The sequence below is a fragment of the Scyliorhinus torazame genome, chromosome 1, assembly GCF_047496885.1.
Source record: "Scyliorhinus torazame isolate Kashiwa2021f chromosome 1, sScyTor2.1, whole genome shotgun sequence".
NCBI lineage: Eukaryota > Metazoa > Chordata > Chondrichthyes > Carcharhiniformes > Scyliorhinidae > Scyliorhinus > Scyliorhinus torazame.
The window spans coordinates 304,558,742-304,581,029 of NC_092707.1; the positions used below are offsets into that span (position 1 = coordinate 304,558,742).

A 22,288-nucleotide genomic window follows, 5' to 3' on the forward strand; every position below is an offset into this window, starting at 1 on the left:
ATCAATAAATTTCGCTTTTGTAGGGACACAGCAGAACTCAGGAAAACTTCAACTTCTCAGAATCTAATCACATTACTGGCTTAATCAGAAAATATCTTCCATTTTTAAGCAGCTGTGAAACAACTATAATGTTCCCAATAGAACTAGGGGAACATGTTAGGAATCAAATGAATCACAAACGAGGATGACTACCCTCCATTCAAAAAATACACCTAATAATACTGGGCAGGGGTCAGCAGGTGCTGGGTATACATACAGTTTTTAATAATTGTTATTAGTGTCACAAGTAGGCTTACACAGCAATGAAGTACTGCGAAAAGCCCCTAGTCACCACACTCCGGCGCCTGTTCGGGTACACGGAGGGAGAATGTCCAATTCACCTAACAAGCACGTATTTTGGGTCTTGTGGGAGGAAACCGAAGCGCCCGGAGAAAACCCACGCAGACACAGGGAGGACATGCAGACTCCGCACAGACAGTGACCCATGTCACGAATCGAACCTGGGACCCTGGAGTTGCGAAGTAAAGGTGCTAACCACTGTGCTACAGTACCGCTGAAGTATAGCTGTGACAATGACATAAATAAAATAGTATTAACAGTGCACTGGAACACCAGTGCTTGCCAACAACATTGAAGCAATGAATCTGTAGGTAGCTGTCGGTTGGTACAATATCACCCTGGCAACCAAGTATTCCCTATCCACAGAGTTGCACTGCAATTCAAGTTTTTCATGAATATATAATCCATAGGTTTTAAAATCCAATTAATGCTTTTTATATTTTTCCAAATTGGAATAGGTCTCTCTAAAAACAGGTTGAAAATGCTCACATATCCTGCAATACAACTATAATACTGTAAAAGTACATAAGCTACAGAGTGAAAAGTATACTTACTTATATTTTTGGAAGAAGTTAGGTGGTTCAAAGAGCTTAGACCAGTCTGTCTTGCCTTGCAGTATTTCGTCAGTAATAGCAAGACCTGAGCATACAAAACCAAAATCAGTTTGAATCTGGATTAAAATCACATCATAACAGTACAAATAAATAAAAACGCATAGCTGTAAATTTAACTAGTGGAATTTTGTTAAGACAGATAGTCATCGGAGCTTAACAACCTTTGGGAATTAAGACATGTCCTAAGCCTGACTCGAACGATCCAAATATATGTGGAACCACAAGTGAACTATTATTCATTAAAAATCTCTGCTTATGGATATGGAATTAAAGATCTTAATTTTGGACTAGGTTTCTAAAAGGGGAACAATAGAATATTTACATTTATGAAAGATATTAACAAAATTCTTTACTTTTGGTGATGGTCGAAATAAAAAAGGAATTACAAGAGGCGAGCCATTAAAATAACAAAATTTGGTCCAAAAGACAATCAAACACATTTCTGCAAAGAGAAAGGATTAAGGGGAAGCTGACTGGTAGCTCGTGCTATTTTTAAAGATGCCATTTTATGTTTTATAGTAATAGTTCACTTAAAACAGCATTTTTGAACATTGTGAAACTATATAAATAATGTTTCTACCAAAAGTTACAAATGATCAAGTCTATCTTATTCAGACAAAGTATGGACATCTGGTAACCTATAGGAAACTAGCAACTAATTTTAAAAAATTCTGCTAAACTACAAGGTATACTTTAAAAAACATTTAACCTTGCTTGAATTCTTCTATCATTATTGTTCGAGTTGACGAGGACACGTTGAATGTGGAATTTTGCTGTGGGTAAGCAGGAGTTATTATTGGCATCAAGTGGTATCTGTCAGATGGGTTTACCTGTAGGACAAATTGTCAGATGTGACAATATACAACAGACATCAAATTAAATTAACATTCTGTACTGTGCTTAGTCATACCCGTGGATCCCAAACTGGCAGATTCAAGTTGCTGTCCTCTGGCTGTTTAAGCAACACTGGGTTTGGCCATTCCCTGAAAACAAAAACAAAAAGCCAAACAATTTGCAGGATAACTAATTACTATTTGATAGCATCAATCTAAAAGCACAACAACAAAAATGCAACATTAACTTAGATTTATTGCTAACCCAACAGTAATGGTTCCAACAATCCATATACACTGGCAATTGCACTATCACCAGCCAGGCCTTTATATTGCCTGTTGGTTATCAAACCAAAAATTCTCCTGCTTAAGAAAGCATTTTATGTGAACAGGAACACACGCAGGGCCACAGTACATTCCTGCTGGTACAATTTTTTTTAAATTAAAGGCTAGAATGCAAGTGGGAGCATCAGCACTCAACATTTTTTTTTTTTTTTTTTTTTTTTTTTAAAAAGGAAGTCCAAAGTGCATGCGAAGATCAAATTTGATATTATGCTGGGAGTTACACTACATGTAATACCAAACCCAAGTGGGTTGAGACTGCCTTCCCCACAGCGACTCTCAACTCAGATCAGAAAATCACTTCAGGATGTATAAGTTTTAAAAAGTAGGTTTGGTTTTATACCAGGTTCTTAGGATTTCAGTTCCACAATAAAGCAATAGAATTTTAGACGAAGAAGTGAAGAGTGGTTTATTTGAAATGAAGGACAATACAAATGTGTGCATTGGAATACTGGTTTCAGTGTTGCAAGACAAAGGTTCTCCTTTTCATTTATGAATATCTTTACAGTTACCGTACATTAGAATAGAGAAGAAAGCCGACTTCAGTCTCAGTAATACTGGTGGACAATATCAAAATTCCATGATCAACTGTATACATTCAATGTATACATTCAATGATCACTACTTGTGCAAAAGTTGTGATTTTAATCTATTACAGCATCTACAAATTGATCGCACCAGACTTTTTGAAGTCCTGGTTTTGGTACATTCTGAAATAAATCTATTCCACACAGAGAAATTGAACTAGTTTAAAAATGAAATAAAACTAGGAAGTGCTGGAAAAACTCAGCAGGTCTGGCAAAATCTGTGGAGAGGGGACCCAGTGGCAATGTTTTTAGATGAATAGGACTCTTCAACATTTTCAAGAGGAGTCACTTTCAGGTGCAAAAGTTAACTCTATCTCCACAAATCCCGCAAAGCCCACCGAGTATTTCCAGCATCTGCAGTATTTTACTTTACAATGTATATTTGAAAAAGTTTATACTATTCATCCTCTTTAAAATATAACTTTCATGGTATGCTTTTCCCAGTTCAGTAGAAAGTTATTGCAAGTTCTAAATAGTTTTAACTTACCACTTGGAAAAGACTAGAAAAAACTTGTGGACTAAAGTAGATGCAACAGCATTAGGATACAACTGACAGGTTCTTGCTACTAGCATGGCCCATGAAACACCACCAAGGAATCCAAGCATATTAGAGTATATTCCACGCCCTAGAATAGATTTTTACAATAGCATTCAGCATTTTGTTCTTTTAATACCTGCTTAAAGATTAATCTGTAAATCAAGTATCTGTGCTACTTACTTTTTGCCCATAGTTTAATGGCTCTAAGAGTTAATCTGAAATTCTCTTTATTTGGTACTAAGTGAAGAATTTCATCTGTAACTCTGCAACCTATCAGACATATGAAATTTTATAAGTGGCGTTAATGGCAACTCTCATTCAAAACAACAGTCAAGTATTGAATTATCTATCCAAAATTTACACTAAATCAATGCTGGACTCATGTATAACATATTAAAACAGTCAAAGTATTTTGCAACTAACTACAAAACTATCATGCAGGATATTTTAATCCCTTATGAGTTACAGGTTATCCTGGATGTGAACTCTTGTTTATGTCTTTTATTGTTTCAATTACATTCAATGACTTATACTAGTTAATTTCAGATATAGAAAGTAACAATCACAAAATATTCATTAATCTGTATACTAGGAAACAAATCATGGGCAGAAAAAAAATATCCATTAGTTTGAACACTGTAAAGTACCATTCAAGATCAAATAAACATCTTGCATACCATTCAAACTTCGTATACATCGAATGTTAAGGTTTTTCAGATGAGAATCATCTCTGAGGTCCAAATTGTCTGGAATGGTTTGCAAAGCCAGCCTAGCAAATACAAGATCAATCTGAAAGAGAGTTAAAAAGATGTACATCACCAAAGCAATGTTCTGTAAATGTGTCTAAAAGAATTTTGCGGAAAATTTTGAACTTTTTAAATCTAATGAAATTTTTCAAGACATACCAGTATGCACAATGATTTTTTTAAAAAATGTGTTGACAGGAAGTAAGCATCTTAAATATCAAACCCTGCTTGAAAAAGTGCAACATCCCCACCGACACCCGTGAATCCCTGAATCAAGAACGTCCGAAGTGGAGGAAAAGCATCTGGGAAGGAGCTGAACGGCAGGCTTCATTGCCGGGAGCAAGCAGATGCCAAGCGTCGACAGAGAAAGGAGCGTGTGGCAACCTGGACAACCCACCCACCCGCACCTCCAACCACCATCTGCCCAACTCATGACAGACTGTAGGTCACACATTGGACTGCTCAGTCACCCGAGGATTCATTTTTAAGTGTGGAAGTAAATCATCCTCAACTCCAAGGGCCTGCTGAAGAACATCACACATGGATTTGCTTTCACTAGAAGAGCTTGTGACCCTTGTTGCTCAATTGGAGAACAGATTAACAGGAGCAAAGATGTTCCCCCACAGGGATAAATAGGCATATATGGGAGACTCATGCTTCAGCACCCTAATTTGAGACTCCAATTTGGACCAAGTGAAATAAATGCTCACACCATTACATTTGTGCATTAGGGACCCAGCTATTTTTGGAATTACTAGTGAAAATAAATGGTATTATTTTACAAATTTGTGCAATTAAGTTGCCATGTGCAGTCTTACCTCAATATTATCAAGTTCAAATTTGATAACTGGAACATATGCATCTTCGACAGCCTGCAAAATCAAAAGCAGAAAACAAAGAAACACGTGGCTATCAATTATGATTAACGCAAAAATTTAGCAATCACTCAAAGGAAAAAAATCCAATGCATTAAAAATGGTACATGTACAAGGGACAAGAGATAGCAAGCAATTTCTAAGTTGCCGATTTAAATCCAATGGCATTAACTAAACTATAAAATGTTACTCTGGAAAAGGTCTTTATATAAAATGTTGCTATGGAAAAGGTCTTTGTAACAGCTTACTCTCAACTGATTTATACACAAACCATTTGAATCAAAAAAAGTGGAGAATAATGAAGCTAAAAGCAAGTTACAACTTCCATAGCCAACATGTTCAAAAGTAGTACACTGGTAGCACCATGTTTTTCTACTTTTTCGTACCCTTCAGTACAGAAGGAAGCCATTTAGCCCACCAAGTCTACACTGGTCCTTGGAAACAGCAGCCTACTTAAGCTTAAGCCCACGCCTCCACCCTAACCCAGTAACCCCACCTAATCTTTTTGGACACTAAGGGGCAATTTATCACAGCCAATCCACCTAACCTACACATCTTTGGACTATGGGAGGAAACAAGAGCACCCGAAGGAAACCTACGCAGACAGGGAGAAAATGCAAACTCCACACAGTCACCCGAGGCCGGAATTGAACCCTGGTCCCTGGAGCTGTGAGACAGCAGTGCCAATCACTGTCCCACCATGCTGCTATACAAAATACCATTCAACATGCCAAAATTCTGCAAAAGTAAATGAATACAAAAAAAAGACATTAGTTTTTAAACCCAAATATTGAAAGTTTAAAAAAAATGTTTTTCCCTAGTGGCCTCATGCAAAGTCAATAAAAGCAACACAGGCCAATGTATCCCTCGTGAATCGCCTTTCTCATTGTTAGAGGGAAGGATAAAGTTCTATAATTTGGCTGTAACAGGATTAGGAAAGTAAATGCAATTAAGAGACTCAGAGCCACCAGCATCTCAGTAGACAGAACACTAATAACAGGAAGAGAAACAGAGAATTTGCAGAGAAATTAGTAGCCCCAATTGAAGGCTGGAAGCAGATAGTGCAAGGCTTACACATTTTCTGTAGTAAAAAGGAGGGGGAAGTGCTGAAGAGGTGGGAACCGTCAACATTTAAGAGGCACATAGATGGAACACTTGAAATGCCATAGCATACAAGGCTATGGGCCAGGTGCTGGAAAATAGGATCAGAAGAGATAGGTGCTTGATGGCCGGTGCAGACACGGTGGGCCGAAGGACCTGTTTTTGTGCTGTAAAGCTGTAGGACTCAACTCTCAACACCAAACAATAACAGGAATATCACAAGTGCACCAAGGACCAGAAAACTGAAGTAACCACAAAAGCAGATAATTGTCAATAGTAGCTCCACAAAGGAAGCAAAAATAAGTCCCTGGCTTAAAGGAGGAATTTAATTTAATCCAGCAGGGCCTTGAGCCAATGCAAGTCAGTGATGACAGATAATAGACAAGTGACAGACCTGGGTTTTGCAGTCGGCAACAAATGAACAGAACTTGCTGTATATTAGACTGATTGTTTGCCCACATGCTTTTTTGTACTGGGAATTGTGGTATTTAGAGTCAAACCACTCCACATCCTCTAAAGGGAATTTGGGCCCTGTGAAAACCAGGCAAGTGTCGCCCCTCAACCAAACAGATTGAAGAATCCTGACAGATATCGCAGGCAGTGATTTACTCTATAATGGAGAACATTGATAAAACAACAGGACAGGACATGCATAGGGTGAAATGAGAACAAATAATCAAGTTTAAAAAAAAGTATGGCTAAAGATAGCAGCAAGTGAGCGGAAGCTGGAAGTGGGCAATTTTTCAGTGATTTAATAAATGGTCTGGAAGTTCAGCTCCAGGTCAAACAGGGTGCAAAGGTTCTATCCAGCGTGAGTGAGCAACTGGAAGTTGAAGTTAACAGTGAAAGAGGCTGATGGAGAGATAAAATGATGGATTTAGTCTTTTGACACTCAATTGGAAGCTATGACAGCCATGATTTTATGCTGGACAAGCATTAAAATCTGTACAAAGATTAGCATGATGTCAAGAGATGGTGGTGGCACAGAGCTGGGTACTATCAATACGATGGTACAGCAGAAAGGTCTAGATGGTAACTTTCAAATGAAAAAGACAAGACCAGGATACATCTTTTTTCTTTTAATTTAAAGTATCCAATTTTTTCCCCCAATCAAGGGGCAATTTAGCACGGCCAATCCACTTACAATGTAAATCTTTGGGGTGTGGGGTGAGACCCATGCAGATACGGGGAGAATGTGCAAACTCCACACGGACAGTGATCTGGTACAGAGATCGAACCCGGGTCCTCAGCTCCGTGAGGCAGTAGTGCTAACCACTGGGCTGTCCAAGACCAGGATACATCTTGGAGAGTTTGGAAATGACTGCGCAGGGGCTGGAAAAAGGGGATATTGTTGCAGCAGTTTGATACGTTTGGATGGGTAGGAGTTCCTTCATGAAAAGAAAAATTCCATGGAGAATGGAGGTACGGTAATAGGAAAAGGCAGCAAGGTTACCTGTGCCAAATAGTGTAAAGGAATAATACACAGATCCCATTTTTGGGATTCATACAGGAAATGTTATAGATAGGCATAATGGGATACAATGTGTTTGAGAACATTTAAAAGATAAAGATTAAGAGATGAGGCAGTAGCTGGAAAAGTGAAATGGGTCTGAGAGGGGGCTGAAAGTGTTTTCAAAGGGAAGGAGTCGGTGAGGAAAGAGCCACTAAAAACACACAAGATCATTTACTTTCAGACTTTGGGCATATAAAAACAGTCAAAATAGTCACACCAAATACACTAACAATTCAGAACATGAAAATAGAATATTCAAACAGGAATTTAGGAGCACACATCATAATTCAGTAGAAACACAATTCAAAGCACACAAACATGTAACATATCCATCTAATAACCTATAACAGCTGACAGAATACAATATTTATAGGAAATAAATTACCCTCAGGTCCTTGATTCCCTCTTGTTGCTTTAGTTTTTCAAAGAAGGACTGGAAGAAATCACTCCTTTCTACATGGCGCGGAGCAACACACAGTGCATCAATATCAGCACCTGCAAGTTATTTGAGCACCCCAGAAAGTGCCAACATTTTACAGGTCAGTAAGTTTGACAATCACCTTAAATAATTTATATCATCACAGCAATTAGAAAAAAATATTTGAAGCCTACCTTTTGTATGCACTCCTAGCCTGTATGAGCCAAATGTAAATATTTTTCCACCAACATTTACTATAACCAACGGTGGTAGGTTCTGAGAATAAAAATTAAAACCAGTCAGTACATGAATTGCTACATTCTTGGAGAAAAAACCTCAAGCATTTTAATCCCCCCATCCCACTTAGTAAAGGAAACATGCACAATAGCCAAACATTCTTTAGTGAGGTGGTCAAATATATCTGTATCCTTCATTTCAGCAAAGCATAGATTTTGACAAGTTTACAGGCTTCTTCACTTTGATATTCAAATGACCTACAATAAAAATGTATACAATTCAATTTTGACATGCATCTCTTTGGAGAAAGATTAATCATAATCGAAGGCCTTTAACAAAGATATTTCTTAACCTACACACTCAATTATCCAAATGGTCCCAATTAAACAGCCCTGCAGAATACAAAGCTGCTGCCTAATTGTTCCTCTGAACATTTTAATTTGAGTATGAAGAGGAAAACAAGCATTAGTTTTCAAAATATCTAGAATTTAGTTTGCACTCGATTGTGCAGAAAAAAGCCATTTGTTTTTAAGCAATTGCTTCCACAAAAGCATTTTAGCATGAGTAAACCAAAAAACAAACTCAGCTTATCACAGGAACCCAGACTGCTAAGTGTGAACTCACTTCCCACATTAAATTTTCAAAAATGGTGGAACAGCATGACAAATAAATGCAGCAGAATTAGCTGCAACACATGACAGAGAATTTCCTTGAAAAGAATAAAGTACTATCACATGAGTACCATATCCACTCATGTATGTGCTCGTTGAAATTTTAGTTACAAAGTATTTTAATTTAAGCAAAAGTATTACCTTTGTTTCGCTGATTTCTGCTATCCATTCTTTAACTAAATTGTTCAATTTACCCAAAACTACTAATCTGAAACATTAAAAGAAACCATTAAAATTGTTCAGTGGGAAACCAAATGGTAAATTAGCATACATAAAATCTACTATTACAAGATTATCACCTATGGTTTAACTCCTCTTCCTCTTCAAATACTCCAAATGGTTTCAAGGCTTCAATCAACCTCCGAGTAGAAGTATCATCCACATCTTTGGGATAGGCAAGGCTAATTGGAGAAGTGATCCCATAATGCTTCTGAGCCTGCTGAGGCGGAGGCCCCAGAATAACACTGTTGCTGTAATAGGAAGTAAAATGCCATTACATAAAGTAATCCCAACACAGCTCAAACTGAAATTATGTTGAAAATAATATGGCTCGAGGTCAGAGATAATTCATGTTAAGACATACATAGAAGGCAGTTTATTTGTGCCACAATACCAGAGCGAGCACTTCCTGCATGTGCATAGTCACTGCCAAAGTATTATCTACATGCACTAAAGTGAACAAGCTGGCTTGACAGAAACAATAAAGTTCAAGTTACCTATTCTTACATTTGTTCAGTCCTTAACCACCAACTGCAAGTTCTTGTATGGAACTATTTCCCTTTGCCCAGGGACCCTCCCAAGTGTTTGCTTACAGCACCATTTTGTCCCAAGTCCACGTGTGGCCTGCTGCAGCCAGTCTAATGTCCTCCATCTTTCCTCCCTTACAGTGCACCCCCTCCCATAGAACGAACCCCCCTTCTTTCCCAGCTTACCACCCCCCCCCCCCTCCCAATCGCTATTATCTGTCCCCACCCTCTGCCAGGCGCCTTTCCTCTTTGCTGGGGCCACGCGCGGCTTCCTTCCTCCTCATCCCCGGTACTAGCTACCCCGCTAATGCGGGGGGGGGGCTCCTGGGAGTGGTTATACTTCCTCCCATCGCTGTTCTATGGGCTCCCTACCTGTTCTTTCCCCCCCATCTTATCTTATGCTTATCTGCACTCAGCTCCTCCTTTTCTTTCACTGTTTTCATCTTCCAAAACCAGGCCACACTCTCCCGCGTAAATTCTGCGGGCTTCGCATCACTGCCCCTGCTGCCGCTTTTCCAGCCCGTGCTGTGACAAACTTGTTAGTGTCTGCAGGGACCGTGAAAAAAAGTGCTCTGCCTTGGCATGCGACCCAGAGCTTGGCTTGGCCCAGCATTTCAAACCATACGCCATTCTTATACCGCGCAGCTACCGCTTTGTTGAATTCAGCCTGGCGCTTGGCCAGCTCAGCCCCAATGCCCTGGTATAACTGAAGCTGGTGTCCTTCCCAGCTGCAGTTTTTGGACTGCCTGGCCCAGCGCAGGATTCTCTCCCGGTCCTGGTGCATTTTTCACAATTACCGCCGTCGGCCGGTCCCCAGCTTTGGTCGGCGCAATCGGTGTGCTCTATCGATTTCTGGTGGGTATGGGAAATTCTCCCTTCCCACCACGTTACCCAGCATTTGGGCCACGTATTTTGTGGGGTCCCCATCTTCGATCCCCTCCGGTAGGCCCATGATTCTGTCGCCTCAACCTTTTGTGTCGTAGCCAGCCTCGCCACCTCCTTTTCCAAGGCCACGATCCAGTCGCTCTGGTCTGTTGCAGCTTTTTCCAGGTCTTTGATAGTCGCCTCCTGGGCCTCAGTCCAAGGCCAACCGCATGTGCGCCAGACATTCGGCCACCACGCCCTTCATCGCAGCCTGGTTGTCAGACTTTGCCTCGTCTCAATGTTCCCTCAACGTTCGAGGGGAACATTCTACAACCATCCCCTGGTGAGGGGAGGTTTCTTGTGCGGCTGGTCGTACCCTCTCGTTCCGGGTTTCGCCAGGCTCTTCCCATTCCTGGTCTCCACTCAACTTCTGGGCTGGCTCTCATTTGGCATCCTTCTCTCCCCCGTTGTTCTGCTGGTGTTCTAGGGATGGTTTGCTCAGTTTGCAAGCGTTTTTCCAAGTAGAAAGTGCCTGTTTTCAAGTTTGCAGGAGGAGAACCACCTGATGTGCGACTTCTCACCACACCACCGTCACCAGAAGTCTGCATGAAATTCCCAACAATCAATTCTCCTCGGAGCTCATGGAACATTTAGTGACACTTTCCATTAAAAATGAATAAGTAGCAACATGAAAATTAAAACTCATCACCCAATGTGGGACTTTAACCCATAATCCTTGGATTGAGTTTCATTGATTGCAAGTAAGCTAACCAGCCAAATAGAAAGTTCCATAGAATACTACAGCAACTCACACCCTGCTTCCTGTAAAAGGCACCATTCCCTTCCATCGCCGCTGTGATTGATAGGGTCCTCAACTGGGTTCACCCATTCCCCCATACACTTGTCCTCACCCGTTCCCCTCCCAGAACCATGATAGGGTCCCTCTGTTCCTCACTTTGAACCCCACCAGCCCCTGCATTCAAACACAAAGAAGACCAAGAAAATCATTTGAGGCGACAGAATCGTAGGCCCACCGAAGGGGATCGAAGGTAGGGACCCCACAAAATACGTGGCCTAAATGCTGGGAAGGTAGAATTTCCCATACCCACCGATTAGGCAGGTTACAGCCCTTGGGAGTTCAATTATTTTGTTACCTTTCTCTTCCACCTCGACTTTAAAAAATATATATTTTTATTCAAGTTTTTGATATTTTAACATTTCAAAACAAACATAGCAAAGAAAAACAACAAACCCCCTACACCTCCCCCACCAATAACCTTAACCAAATACCTGACTTTACCATCTGACGGTAACCAGCTCTTTGAAATGTAGTACAAACAAACCCCATCTCTTGTAAAAGCCCTCTCACCGTCTTCAAAAATGTCACCTTTTCCAGGTACAAAAATTTAATTCGTCCCCCCAGTCACAGAGTGGAGTGACTGACCGCTACCCCAACAGGACCCACCTGCAAACGGTCAGCGAGGTAAGGGCTAAACATTTGCCCCCGTTTCAGACTGCAACTCCGGCAAGTCCAATACCCCAAATATGGCCCCCTGGGATGGGTTCCAAATCCACAAGACCGCCGACATGGTGCTAAAGAATGACATCTAAAATTTCTCCAACTTAGGGCAGGCCAGAACATATGGGCGTGATTGGCCGGGCCCCTTCTGAATTGACTCTTCAAAATAGCCAAAAGTTTTTGTCCCAAAGTAATACTCCCACTTCCCACTGGGCCACCTGTCACTTGTTCTTTAGTTTTGCTTCCAGTCAGCACTAAAAACTTTGTTCTCCCATCAACACATTCTGCTGTCTTGCCACTATCAGCAACTTCAATAGATCTTCACATTTCCTCCGACTCATGCCCTACACACCTTGGTTGCAATCTCTCCTAGTTCCAAACGATCACTGACCTCATAGAATCCCCACAGCGTAGGAGGCCATACAATCCCCACAGCGTATGAGGTCATTCAGCCCATTGGGTCTGCACCAACCGTCTGAAAGAACACCCTACCTTGGCCCACTCACCCGCAACCTCACCTACTATTTGGACACAAAGCGGAAATTTAGTATGGCCAATCCACCAAGCCATCATACCTTTGGACTGTGGGAGGAAATGGAGCACCCGGATGAAGCCCACACAGATAAGGAGAATGCCCAAACCTCTACACAGACAGTCACCCGAGGTCGGCATTGAACTTTGGTTGTTGACGCTGTGAGGCAGCAGTGCAAATCACTGTGCCACCATGCCGCCTTCCTCCGTGCTCCAAGCCCAGTGTAACCAATCACATTTCTCCTTTTAAGCTTTGAAGCGAAAACCTGATGGAGCACTAAGATCACATGTAAATAGAGCTCCATTTAATTTCTCTCTAAGAACAGCTCAAACTGTCAAGCAAATGTCCACTATGTCACTGTAAAACATGTAGAGTTCGATGTCATAACTATAATCTAAAGAATTTCACAAAATAGCTCGGATTTTGTAGTCTGCAATGAAGTGCCGCTGGCGTCATGGAGGTTGCCCAACAATCTGTGATGAGGATTGCATAATTCCTGCCATTAATGTGAATCCGGCATCATGTCAGGGGATCTCCAGATATTTGGCAACAGTGATGTCATTAAGTAGAACAAGAAGTCAAAACACATTGAAGTATTTCCAGAGGCTGCGCACAAATCAGGAAGTAAAATGCATCAAATCATTTTGCACAAAGCAAAATCAAGATTGAAACATACACATGGGAATGCAGTACAAGCGGACATATGTAAGAAATCACAGGATAAACTTAAAATCTTATATTTATTGAATATCATAAATCTTGGCTGTCATGGCAGCTTGCTAGCTGAAAAACACAGAACGGGCCTGTTATCTCGGCAAGGGACATATCTCTAGCACAGACATTCCGGATACGATGGATCTCATGACCCATATGAAGCAAACTCTGAGAAAAGGTTAAAAACAGGCTCTCAGGAGATGGAAAAAAAACTCATTTGACAGGAGTTTTTCCAAAATGATCCATGCTGGTCAGTCTTCTTCAGATGGAGGAAGATTGGGAGACAGCTGCTGTGCACCTGGACTGGCTCGAAAGAATTAAAAAAAGACAGTAGGCAGAACAGACAAGAGTCTGCTGCTCCCAGCTAGAGAAATCAACTATCAGTCCGTTCACCTTCCAGGACTAGGAAATCATCCTTAATTGCCTGGGTTGTATGCCTTTCCTGCCTATTTAGCTAATGCATCATATTAAAAAAAGTGTACAATTGGAGGCACAAGCCTCCGGTAAGGCTGGTAACGTGGAATGTCCGGGAATTGAACGGGCCTATTAAAAGGCTGCGGGTGTTCGTGCACCTCAGGAGCTTGAAAGCGGGAGTGGTCTTTCTGCAGGAGACGCATCTCCGTGTGAAGGACCAGTTAGGTTATGGAAGGGGTGTGTCAGGTAGTTTTTCCACTCCGGGTTTGATTCGAAATCGCGGAGTGCCGATTTTAATGAGCAAAAAAATGGGATTTGTGAATGCGAAGGAGGTGAGTGATCCAGGTGGGAGATATGCGATTGTGAGTGGAGTATTGGAAGGGGCACCGGTGGTTTTGGTAAATCTGTATGCCCCAAATTGGGATGATGTGAGTTTTATGAAGGGGTTGTTGGCAGCGATCCCAGATTTGGCCCCGCACCAGTTGGAAGTTGTGATACGGTGCGGGCGGCGATTAAGGAATATGTGGAGTTGAATAAGAATGGGGAGGTGTTGGCAGCCATTTTTTGGGAAGCACTAAAGGCAGTGGTCCGGGGAGGGGAGAGATTGTTTTGTTTAAGGTTTGTGCGGATAGGGAAAGGAGGGAGGAACATGACCATCTCGTGGAGCAAGATACTGTAGGTGGACAGGGAATATTCAAGAGTGCCCACCATGGAGGAATTGGCGAGGATAAAAAAAGTTGCAGGGGCAGTTTGACAGGCTGACAACAGGGAGTGTGGTAGGGCAACTGCGTAGGGAAAGGGGGGTGCAATAAGAGTATGGGGAGCAGGCGAGCCACATGCTGCTGCACCAGCTGCGGAGGTAGGCTGCATCCAGGGAAATAATGAAGATATGGACTGGGGATGTGGTGTCGGAGCCAGAGAAGATAAGAGGCATTTAGGGAGTACAACCAGGTACTTTATGAGGCAGACCCGGGAGAGAGGAGGGGGGCATGGGGCGGTTTCTGGACAAGCTGGAATTTCCCCAGGTGGGAGGAAGTAGAGAAGGCGTTGGAGGAGCCCCCCCCCCCACCCCCGAGGCGGAGGGAGGTGCTGGATGGTATCAGGGGTATGAAGTCGGAGAAGGCCCCTGGACTGGATGGATACCTGGCCGAATTTGCGACGGACCTGGCACATCTGTTGGGGGCGTTTAATGAAGCACTGGAGAAGGGCGTGTTGCCGGAGACAATGACGCAGACAGTAATTGCACTAATCCCGAAAAAGGAGAAGGACTCGGTGGAATGTGGGTCCTATAGGCCCATATAACTATTGAACACGGATGTGAAAGTATTGGATAAGTTGTTGGTGGGGAGGATGGAAGAGCGTGTCCCCAGGGTGGTGGCAGAAGATCAAACAGGCTTTGTGAAGGGCAGGCAGTTTGCGAGTAATACAAGATGGCTGTTGGGATCCGTCTGGGGCTCTGGTACCAGAGGTGGTGGTGTCCATGGACGCGGAGAAGGCATTTGATCGGGTGGAGTGGAGGCGGAGAAGGCATTTGATCGGGTGGAGTGGCAGTACTTGTTCGAGGTTTTGGGCTGAGATTTGTGGAATGGGTATGTTTGCTGTATGTGGCACCAAGGGCGAGGGCGAATGATATGAGCTCACAAAGCTTTGACTTACATAGGGGTACGAGGCAGGGGTGCCCGTGGTCACCGCTGCTGTTTGCACTGGCCATACAGCCATTGGCGATGGCGCTCAGGGAGTCGGCAGAGTGGCGGGAGATTATGAGAGGACAGGTAGCATCAGGTGTTGCTCTTATGCTGATGACCTCTTGCTGTATGTTTCGTTGGAGAGTATGCAAAAGGATTATAGGCCTGCTGGGGAGGTTTGGAGGGTTCTCAGGGTACAAGCTGAATGTAGGGAAAAGTGAGGTATTCCCAGTGAATGAGCTGGCACGGCGGGCTAATTTAGGGGGATGCCATTTACGGCAGCGAGGGATAGGTTTAGCTATTTGGGGATTCAGGTAGCGAGGGAATGGATGGGGCTCCAAAAGTGGAACTAAACGAAGCTGGAGGAGGCCAGGGAGGATCTTAAGAGGTGGGATACACTGCACTACACACTGGCAGGGAGGGTCCAAGTAGTGAAAATTAATATTCTGCCGAAGTTCTTGTTTATCTTTCAAGCCCTCCCAATCTTTATACCAAAGGCCTTTTTTCGAAAAGTGGACACGATCTTTTGACTTTGTATGGGCGAGGAAGACCCTGCTACTGAGGCAGCAAGGGGGGTTGGCATTACCAAGCTTGCTTCGTTATTATTAGGTGCCGAATGTGGACAAGCTGCGGCGGTGGTGGGAAGGAGAAAGGGTAGAGTGGGTGAGGATGGAGGGGGGATCTTGTAAGAGCTCTAGTTTGAGGGCTATGGTGACGGCAGCGTTGCCAATGGCTCGGAGTAGGTATTCAAGGAGCCCAGTTGTGCAGTCCACAGTGAAGATATGGAATCAGCTGAGAAGGCATTTCAGGGTGGAAGGGATGTCGGTGCTAACGCCACTGTGCGAGAATCATGGGTTTGAGCCTGGAAGGGGGGTGGATAGTGTATACAGGAGGTGGAGGGAAATGGGGCCGGTCAAGGGGAGGGATCTGTATTTGGAGGAAGGGTTTGCCAGTCTGGAGGAGATAAGGGAGAGGGTAGAGCTGCAGAGGGCGAGAGAGAGTTCAGGTATATTCAGGTTAGGGACTTTGCACGAAAGGTCTGGAGGGGGTTCCCTAGGTTGCCGGGATACACTCTGCTGACGCGACTGCTGCTTCCGGATGTGGAAGGGGAGGAAAGAATTGAGGATATATACAAATGGCTGGGGGAACAGGGAGGCGAGCGGGTGGTGAAGATCACGGAGAAATGAGAAGTGGAGTTGGGAGGGGAGGGGAGGTCAATTGGAGAGTATAGAGTGAGGCATTGCGTAGGGTAAAGGGAACCTCCTCTTGTGTAAGGATGAGCCTGATACAGTTTAAGGTCGTGCACAGGGTGCATATGACTCGGGTGAGAATGAGTGGGTTCTTTCAGGGGGTAGGTGAGTGGGGGAGGTGTGGGCGGGGGCCAACGAATCACACGCATGTTTTGCAGTTGCGCAAAATTGGCAAGATTCTGGGCGGGAGTGTTCGCGGTCTTAGCCAGGATAATGGAGGAGGAGGTGGACCCGGACCCTTTGGTGGTGATATTTGGGGTTTCAGAGAAGCCGGGGCTCATGGAGAGGAGAAAGGCAGATGTCTTGGCCATCACCTCTCTGATTACATGGTGGTGAATTTTGCTGGCGTGGCGGTTGGCATCGTCACCGGGGTAGCAGCTTGGTTGGGTGACCATGACTTCCTGCGATTAGAGAAGATAAAGTATGAGTTAAGGGGGTTTTGAGGAAAGGTGGGGATGTTTGGGACCATGTTTGAGGGGCTGCTCGTCGTGGGAGAGGTGGAAAAGGGGAAAAAATCTGTACAAACTGTATAGTTGATTGTTGGGAAGTATGTTTCCTCGCTGTAACCTGTTTTGACACGTTTGTATTAAATGCATTTTTTTAAAAAATAATCTCTAAAATGACTTAAGTTCTACTCTCTTATTGGGTAGTCTGTGACTTCTAAACCATAAAATCTTACAAATATAAACAAACTTTAAAACATGAGGAACAAGAACAGTGGATGCTGGAAATACTCAGGTCTGGCAGGATCTGTAAGGAGAGAAAGCCGAGTTAACATCGCGTCCATGAGAGAAAGCAGAGTTAACATTGCGTCCTTTTGGCTCTTTGTGAGAACTGGTTAATTGGTTAAGATTTTAAACCAAGGTCCACTCTTCCATCACACCCAATTCCCCATACCCTGCAAATGCAGAAGGCGCAACACCTGCCCTTTTACCGCCTCCTCATTCAAGGCCCCAAATACGCCTTTCAGGTTGGCAGCATTTCACTTGCACTTCCTTCAATTTGGTCTCTTGTATTCACTGCCCCCAATGCGGTCTCCTCTACATTGAGACGACCAAACGCAGACTGGGTAACCGCTACACGGAACATCTTCACTCAGTCCACAAGCATGGGCGGCACGGTAGCACAGTGGTTAGCACTGTTGCTTCATAGCGCCAGTGTCCCAGGTTAGATACCCCGCTTGGGTCACTGCCTGAGCGGGGTCTGCACGTTCTCCCAGTGTCTGCGTGGGTTTCCTCCGGATGCTCCGGTTTCCTCAAAGTCCTGAAAGATGTGCTGTGGTAATTTGGACATTCTGAATTCTCCCTCTGTGTACTCGAACAGACACCGGTGTGTGGCGACTGGGGGCTTTTCACAGTACGTTCACTGCAGTGTTGGTATAAGCCTACTTGTGATAATAAAGATTGTTATTATGACCTCAACCTTCCAGTGGCTTGCCATTTTAAGTCAGCACCTTGTTCTTATGCCCACATGCCAGTCCTTGGCCTGCTGCAATGCTTCGGGCAGCATGTTAGCACAGTTGCTTCACAGCTCCAAGGTTCGAACTCCCGCTTGGGTCACTGTCTGTGCGGAGTCTGCACGTTCTCCCAGTGTCTGCGCCAGTTTCCTCCGGGTGTTCCGGTTTCCTCCCACAGTCTAAAGATGCACATGTTAGGTGGATTGGCCATAGTATCCAGAAAGGTTGGGTGGGGTTTCTGGGATTGGTTGGAAGTGTGGCCATCAATGGGGTGCTGTTTCCAAGAGATGGTGCAGACTCGATGGGCCGAATGGCCTCCTTCTGCACTGTAAAGTCTATGATTCAGTGAAGCCTGGCGCAAGCTGGAGGAGCAACCTCTCATTTTCCAGGCATGTTGCAGCATTCGGGTTTGGCAGCTTTAGTTTGACCTTTCTCCTCCATCTTTAACCGCCCCCCCCTTTGTAAATATCCCATATATGTATTTCCTTAATTCAAACATCCTCCTCCTCCACCAGGCCATCGGTCTTTGTTTCTTAAAGTTGCTACATTTTGTTGCAATCTCTCACGGCTACACTTAATGAGAAATTTGACATGCCACAAATATGTCCTTGTTTCAGGGTCAGAGAGGTTGTGCAGCAATAATTATGAATTTAGCATACGGCTCAAAACCCAGTTACAACTCATTCAACAACTTAGCAAAGGGTATTTTATGTGAGATGTGTGTAAAATTGTCAGGTCAGCGATTTCTAATCGATTGGAATCTCCAGGAACCTCAACAGTGTACCCAATGGAGAAGTGTAGAATAATTGTTCTAGTTTAACTGCACATTTGTGCAAAGGCATTTAACTGGTCTGCCAAAGTCCAAATGATACAATTGGAATTAGCGGCCTGAATATTTTCTGATGTCAAAGTCATCAGTCAGAGCCTGAATATCAGACTTTAGGAATTGTACCGACAGTTAATTATGTACATCACACATGTAGCAAGGACTCTTGGTAGTTCATTCTTCATAGAAAAAGTAGTTAGCAATATGACAAACACATGGATGATTCCTGCATACCAACAGCAATATTCTACAGCCAGTTCAGCTTGGGAAGCTGCACCATAGGATGTTGCAAACTCAGATACAAAGACATTGTGAAAGCCAATCTCAAAGACTGCAAGTTGGACCCCATTTTATGGGAAAGAGCAACCCAGCATAGATCCAAATGGTGAAGACAGATTCTGTAGAAAACAGATTCTCTATAGAAATAAGCAGGCTACAAACACAGTGCCTCTTTATCCACCCTTCCAACAGGACTTCATATGTAATATTTGCAATTGGATCTGCAAGAGCCATGCAGGTTTGAAATGTTAACTCTTTCTCTCTCCTCATATGCTGGCAGACCTGCTGAATTTTTCTAGCATTTCCTGTTTTTATTACCGCAGATCAAGATTTGGTTAACATTACACAAGACCACATCAGTCTAGGTGATGAACAATTGGTCTCCTTCAAAGCAATTGGAGAATGTAAAATAACATTACTCCAAAGTAAAAATTATACTTATGCACCCAGCACATAAAAATCACAAATTGCAAAGGTTCACACTCAACCCCCACTATTAAAGCTGGAAAAATCACGTGAGTATTTGTATGGTATGCATGCACAGAACATGCTCAGTGCAAAAGCAAACTTTTTTCACCAGTTTGTTTCATTTGATCTGAATATATTTCAACAATAAATGAAAAAAGAAATACCCAGCATGATCATAGTACATTTGTTCCCCTCTCCCCTATATGAAAAAATATCTCAATGCACTGATGCCCAAATTTAGATTGGGACATCCCTAATCAGGTAACAGTAGCACAGTGGATAGCACTGTTTTTTCACGTTCTCCTGTGTCTGCATGGGTTAACTCTGGGTGCTTCAGTTTCCTCTCAGTCCCAAGAAGTGCAGGTTAGGTGGATTGGCATTGCTAAATTGCCCCTTAGTTTCCAAAAAAGTTAGGGTGGGTTACTGGGATAGGGTGGAGGCTTAAGTAGGGTGCTCTTTCCAAGGGCTGGTGCAGACTCGATGGGCCGAATGGCCTCCTTCTGCATCGTAAATTCTATGATTCTATAAATCAGGTATGTAAATTAGACTTCAACGTACACATTTCTGGGCAAGTTCATCAAACATTTCGGAGGAGTTTTAAAATTGAAAAAAAATCTGTCCTTTAAACAATTGTTAATGCTTCCTAAAGATAAAGTATACTAACCCGGAGTTTAGTAGGGCAGTCATCGATTCGGGAGACAGATCTCCGCCACTGGACATCAAAAGTCTGTAGTGATAAAGTACTTGGATCAAAAAATTGAAATAAGAGGTTTGATTTCCGACGTAAATAAGATAGGCGCGCAAGTGTCGCTATTCAAACATGTAAAAACAAAACCGGTTAGGCTGCCGACGTTAGAAAGATCTGCTCAACTGCAAAACATGTTTAAAAGTACACAGAGTGCGTACAAATTAATAATTCCAAATGCGATCAAAAGTTAAAGATACTCTCCCCAAATCGATACATTTACAGCCGGGAGCATTAAATCGCGTTTTCGAAGCTTCACAAGTATAGTGTTCATTTCGCGGCTGATCATCATTTAGAACGGTGCCACTCGGCTACTTAAACAGGCCGGGAAAGGAATCAATACATTCAAACTGTGTTTACTTTATTATTTGGGGTATAAAGCCGAGAGAGGAGGCTGAGGCCTAATCAGATACTCCCTGGGTCCGGTTAGTTGGCTTTCCATGACTTGTGCAGGAAGCACACGGGCGGGTCTCCCAAGGAGAGGCCGGGCCCACGATATAAAGAGGAGACTTAGGCCAAGGCCGGCGCCTCCTCTGTCCGCAGCTCAATCTGACAGCAACAGAAATCTACCCGCGCTACAACTATCACTTACGCTGACATTTCTTTCATCGCCTCACGGAACACTGCTCCCTTTCCGTGTTTATCGATTTACTCTTTATTTTCCAGCAACGTCCAGTCAGTTACTCTTTCACCATCTCCCCTGAAAGCTCATAAATACTGAACCCACCACCAACATGGCGGCCGAGCAGTCCCGGCAGCCATCGCGCGCTCCTGCCGCCCTCCGTCATTCCGCACAGCCTCGTCTGCCACATCGCGTCATTTCGCACAGCGCGCGCACGTCTGCCACATCGCGTCATTCTGCACAGCGCGCGACATTCCGCTCAGTGCCGACATCGCGTCATTCCGCACAGTGCACGCGCCTTCCGTCGCCCCCGTCATTACGCACGGCGGGCGTGCTCAAATCTTCAGTCCGCTCAGTAACAGTAAGAAGTCTTACAACACCTGGTTAAAGTCCTACAGGTTTGTTTCGAATCACTAGCTTTCGGAGCACAGCTTCTTCATCAGGTGAACCATTCATCTGAGTAAGGAGCAGCGCTCCGAAAGCTAGTGATTCTAAACAAACCTGTTGGACTTTAACCTGGTGTTGTAAGACTTCTTACTGCGCTCACCCCAGTCCAACCCCGCTGGCATCTCCACATCATGACGCTCAGTAACAGTGGGAGCTCATGGGTCTGACAACGACTGCAAATGGGGAATTACTATTCGTAGAAAGCCCTTCAGCATTTAAAAAAGTGATTTAACATTCTGGGTTTCCCGCAGTGGCCCAATTGTCACTTTTGAGTCAGAAGGTTGTGGGGTGTCATGCCTCATTCCAGAGACTTAAAGGCAAAATGTTGGCCGACACTTCAATGCAGTACTGAGGGAGTGCTACGTTGGAGGCACTGTCCTTGTAACGTGAGTTTTGTCTGTTTTCAGGTGATTTAAAAGATCTTGTGCCACTGTGTGAAGGAGACCTGGTGGGTTGTCCTGCCGAACATAATTGTAAAAAGTTCTCTGATCATATTGCTGTTTGTGGGATTTTTAATGTGTTCACATTGACTGCCACATGTGTGCCATGAGGACACTTCAAAAGTATTTGATTGACAGGGGAATACTTTGGATAATCCTTGATGTGTTGGGTACTCTGCTCCACAGACGAACCAACACGGTTGCAAATGGTACAACTCAGTTTTATTTCTAACATTTATTTACAGTGGTAAACTGTTTACTGAGGTTCGATCATAACCCTAGAATCTGTGGACCTATTCCTAATACTATCTTGTAGTGGAACTCAGCACATGGTGGATGTCTGAGTGGCTTGCTATAAGCTCTGTGCCCTGAGCTGTCTCCTGCTGGAATGCTCAGGAAATGTCGTGTTCCCTGTTTTGTACTGTGTATGCTCTTGCCTGTGGTGTGTGTGTTGATTGGTCCGTTGA

At 43.6% G+C, this 22,288-nt stretch overlaps 1 protein-coding gene across 3 annotated transcripts in view; it reads right to left on the reverse strand.

Moving 5' to 3' along the window:
• The window catches only part of papolg (poly(A) polymerase gamma), a 45,204-nt gene extending 24,124 nt beyond the window's left edge, over window positions 1–21,080 (reverse strand). For all 3 annotated transcript variants that reach the window (XM_072507807.1, XM_072507808.1, XM_072507805.1), the window contains exons 1-13: window positions 20,905–21,080; window positions 20,232–20,294; window positions 9,114–9,284; window positions 8,956–9,022; window positions 8,101–8,182; window positions 7,874–7,983; window positions 4,818–4,871; window positions 3,931–4,042; window positions 3,434–3,523; window positions 3,203–3,341; window positions 1,864–1,936; window positions 1,663–1,783; window positions 894–978 (exon numbers count right to left, since the gene is read on the reverse strand). In XM_072507807.1, the coding sequence (XP_072363908.1) occupies window positions 894–978; window positions 1,663–1,783; window positions 1,864–1,936; window positions 3,203–3,341; window positions 3,434–3,523; window positions 3,931–4,042; window positions 4,818–4,871; window positions 7,874–7,983; window positions 8,101–8,182; window positions 8,956–9,022; window positions 9,114–9,284; window positions 20,232–20,294; window positions 20,905–20,921 (1,184 nt within the window). In that variant the 5' untranslated portion in view covers window positions 20,922–21,080. The remainder of the gene's footprint in view (window positions 1–893; window positions 979–1,662; window positions 1,784–1,863; window positions 1,937–3,202; window positions 3,342–3,433; window positions 3,524–3,930; window positions 4,043–4,817; window positions 4,872–7,873; window positions 7,984–8,100; window positions 8,183–8,955; window positions 9,023–9,113; window positions 9,285–20,231; window positions 20,295–20,904) is intronic.
• Window positions 21,081–22,288: the final 1,208 nt, after the last annotated feature.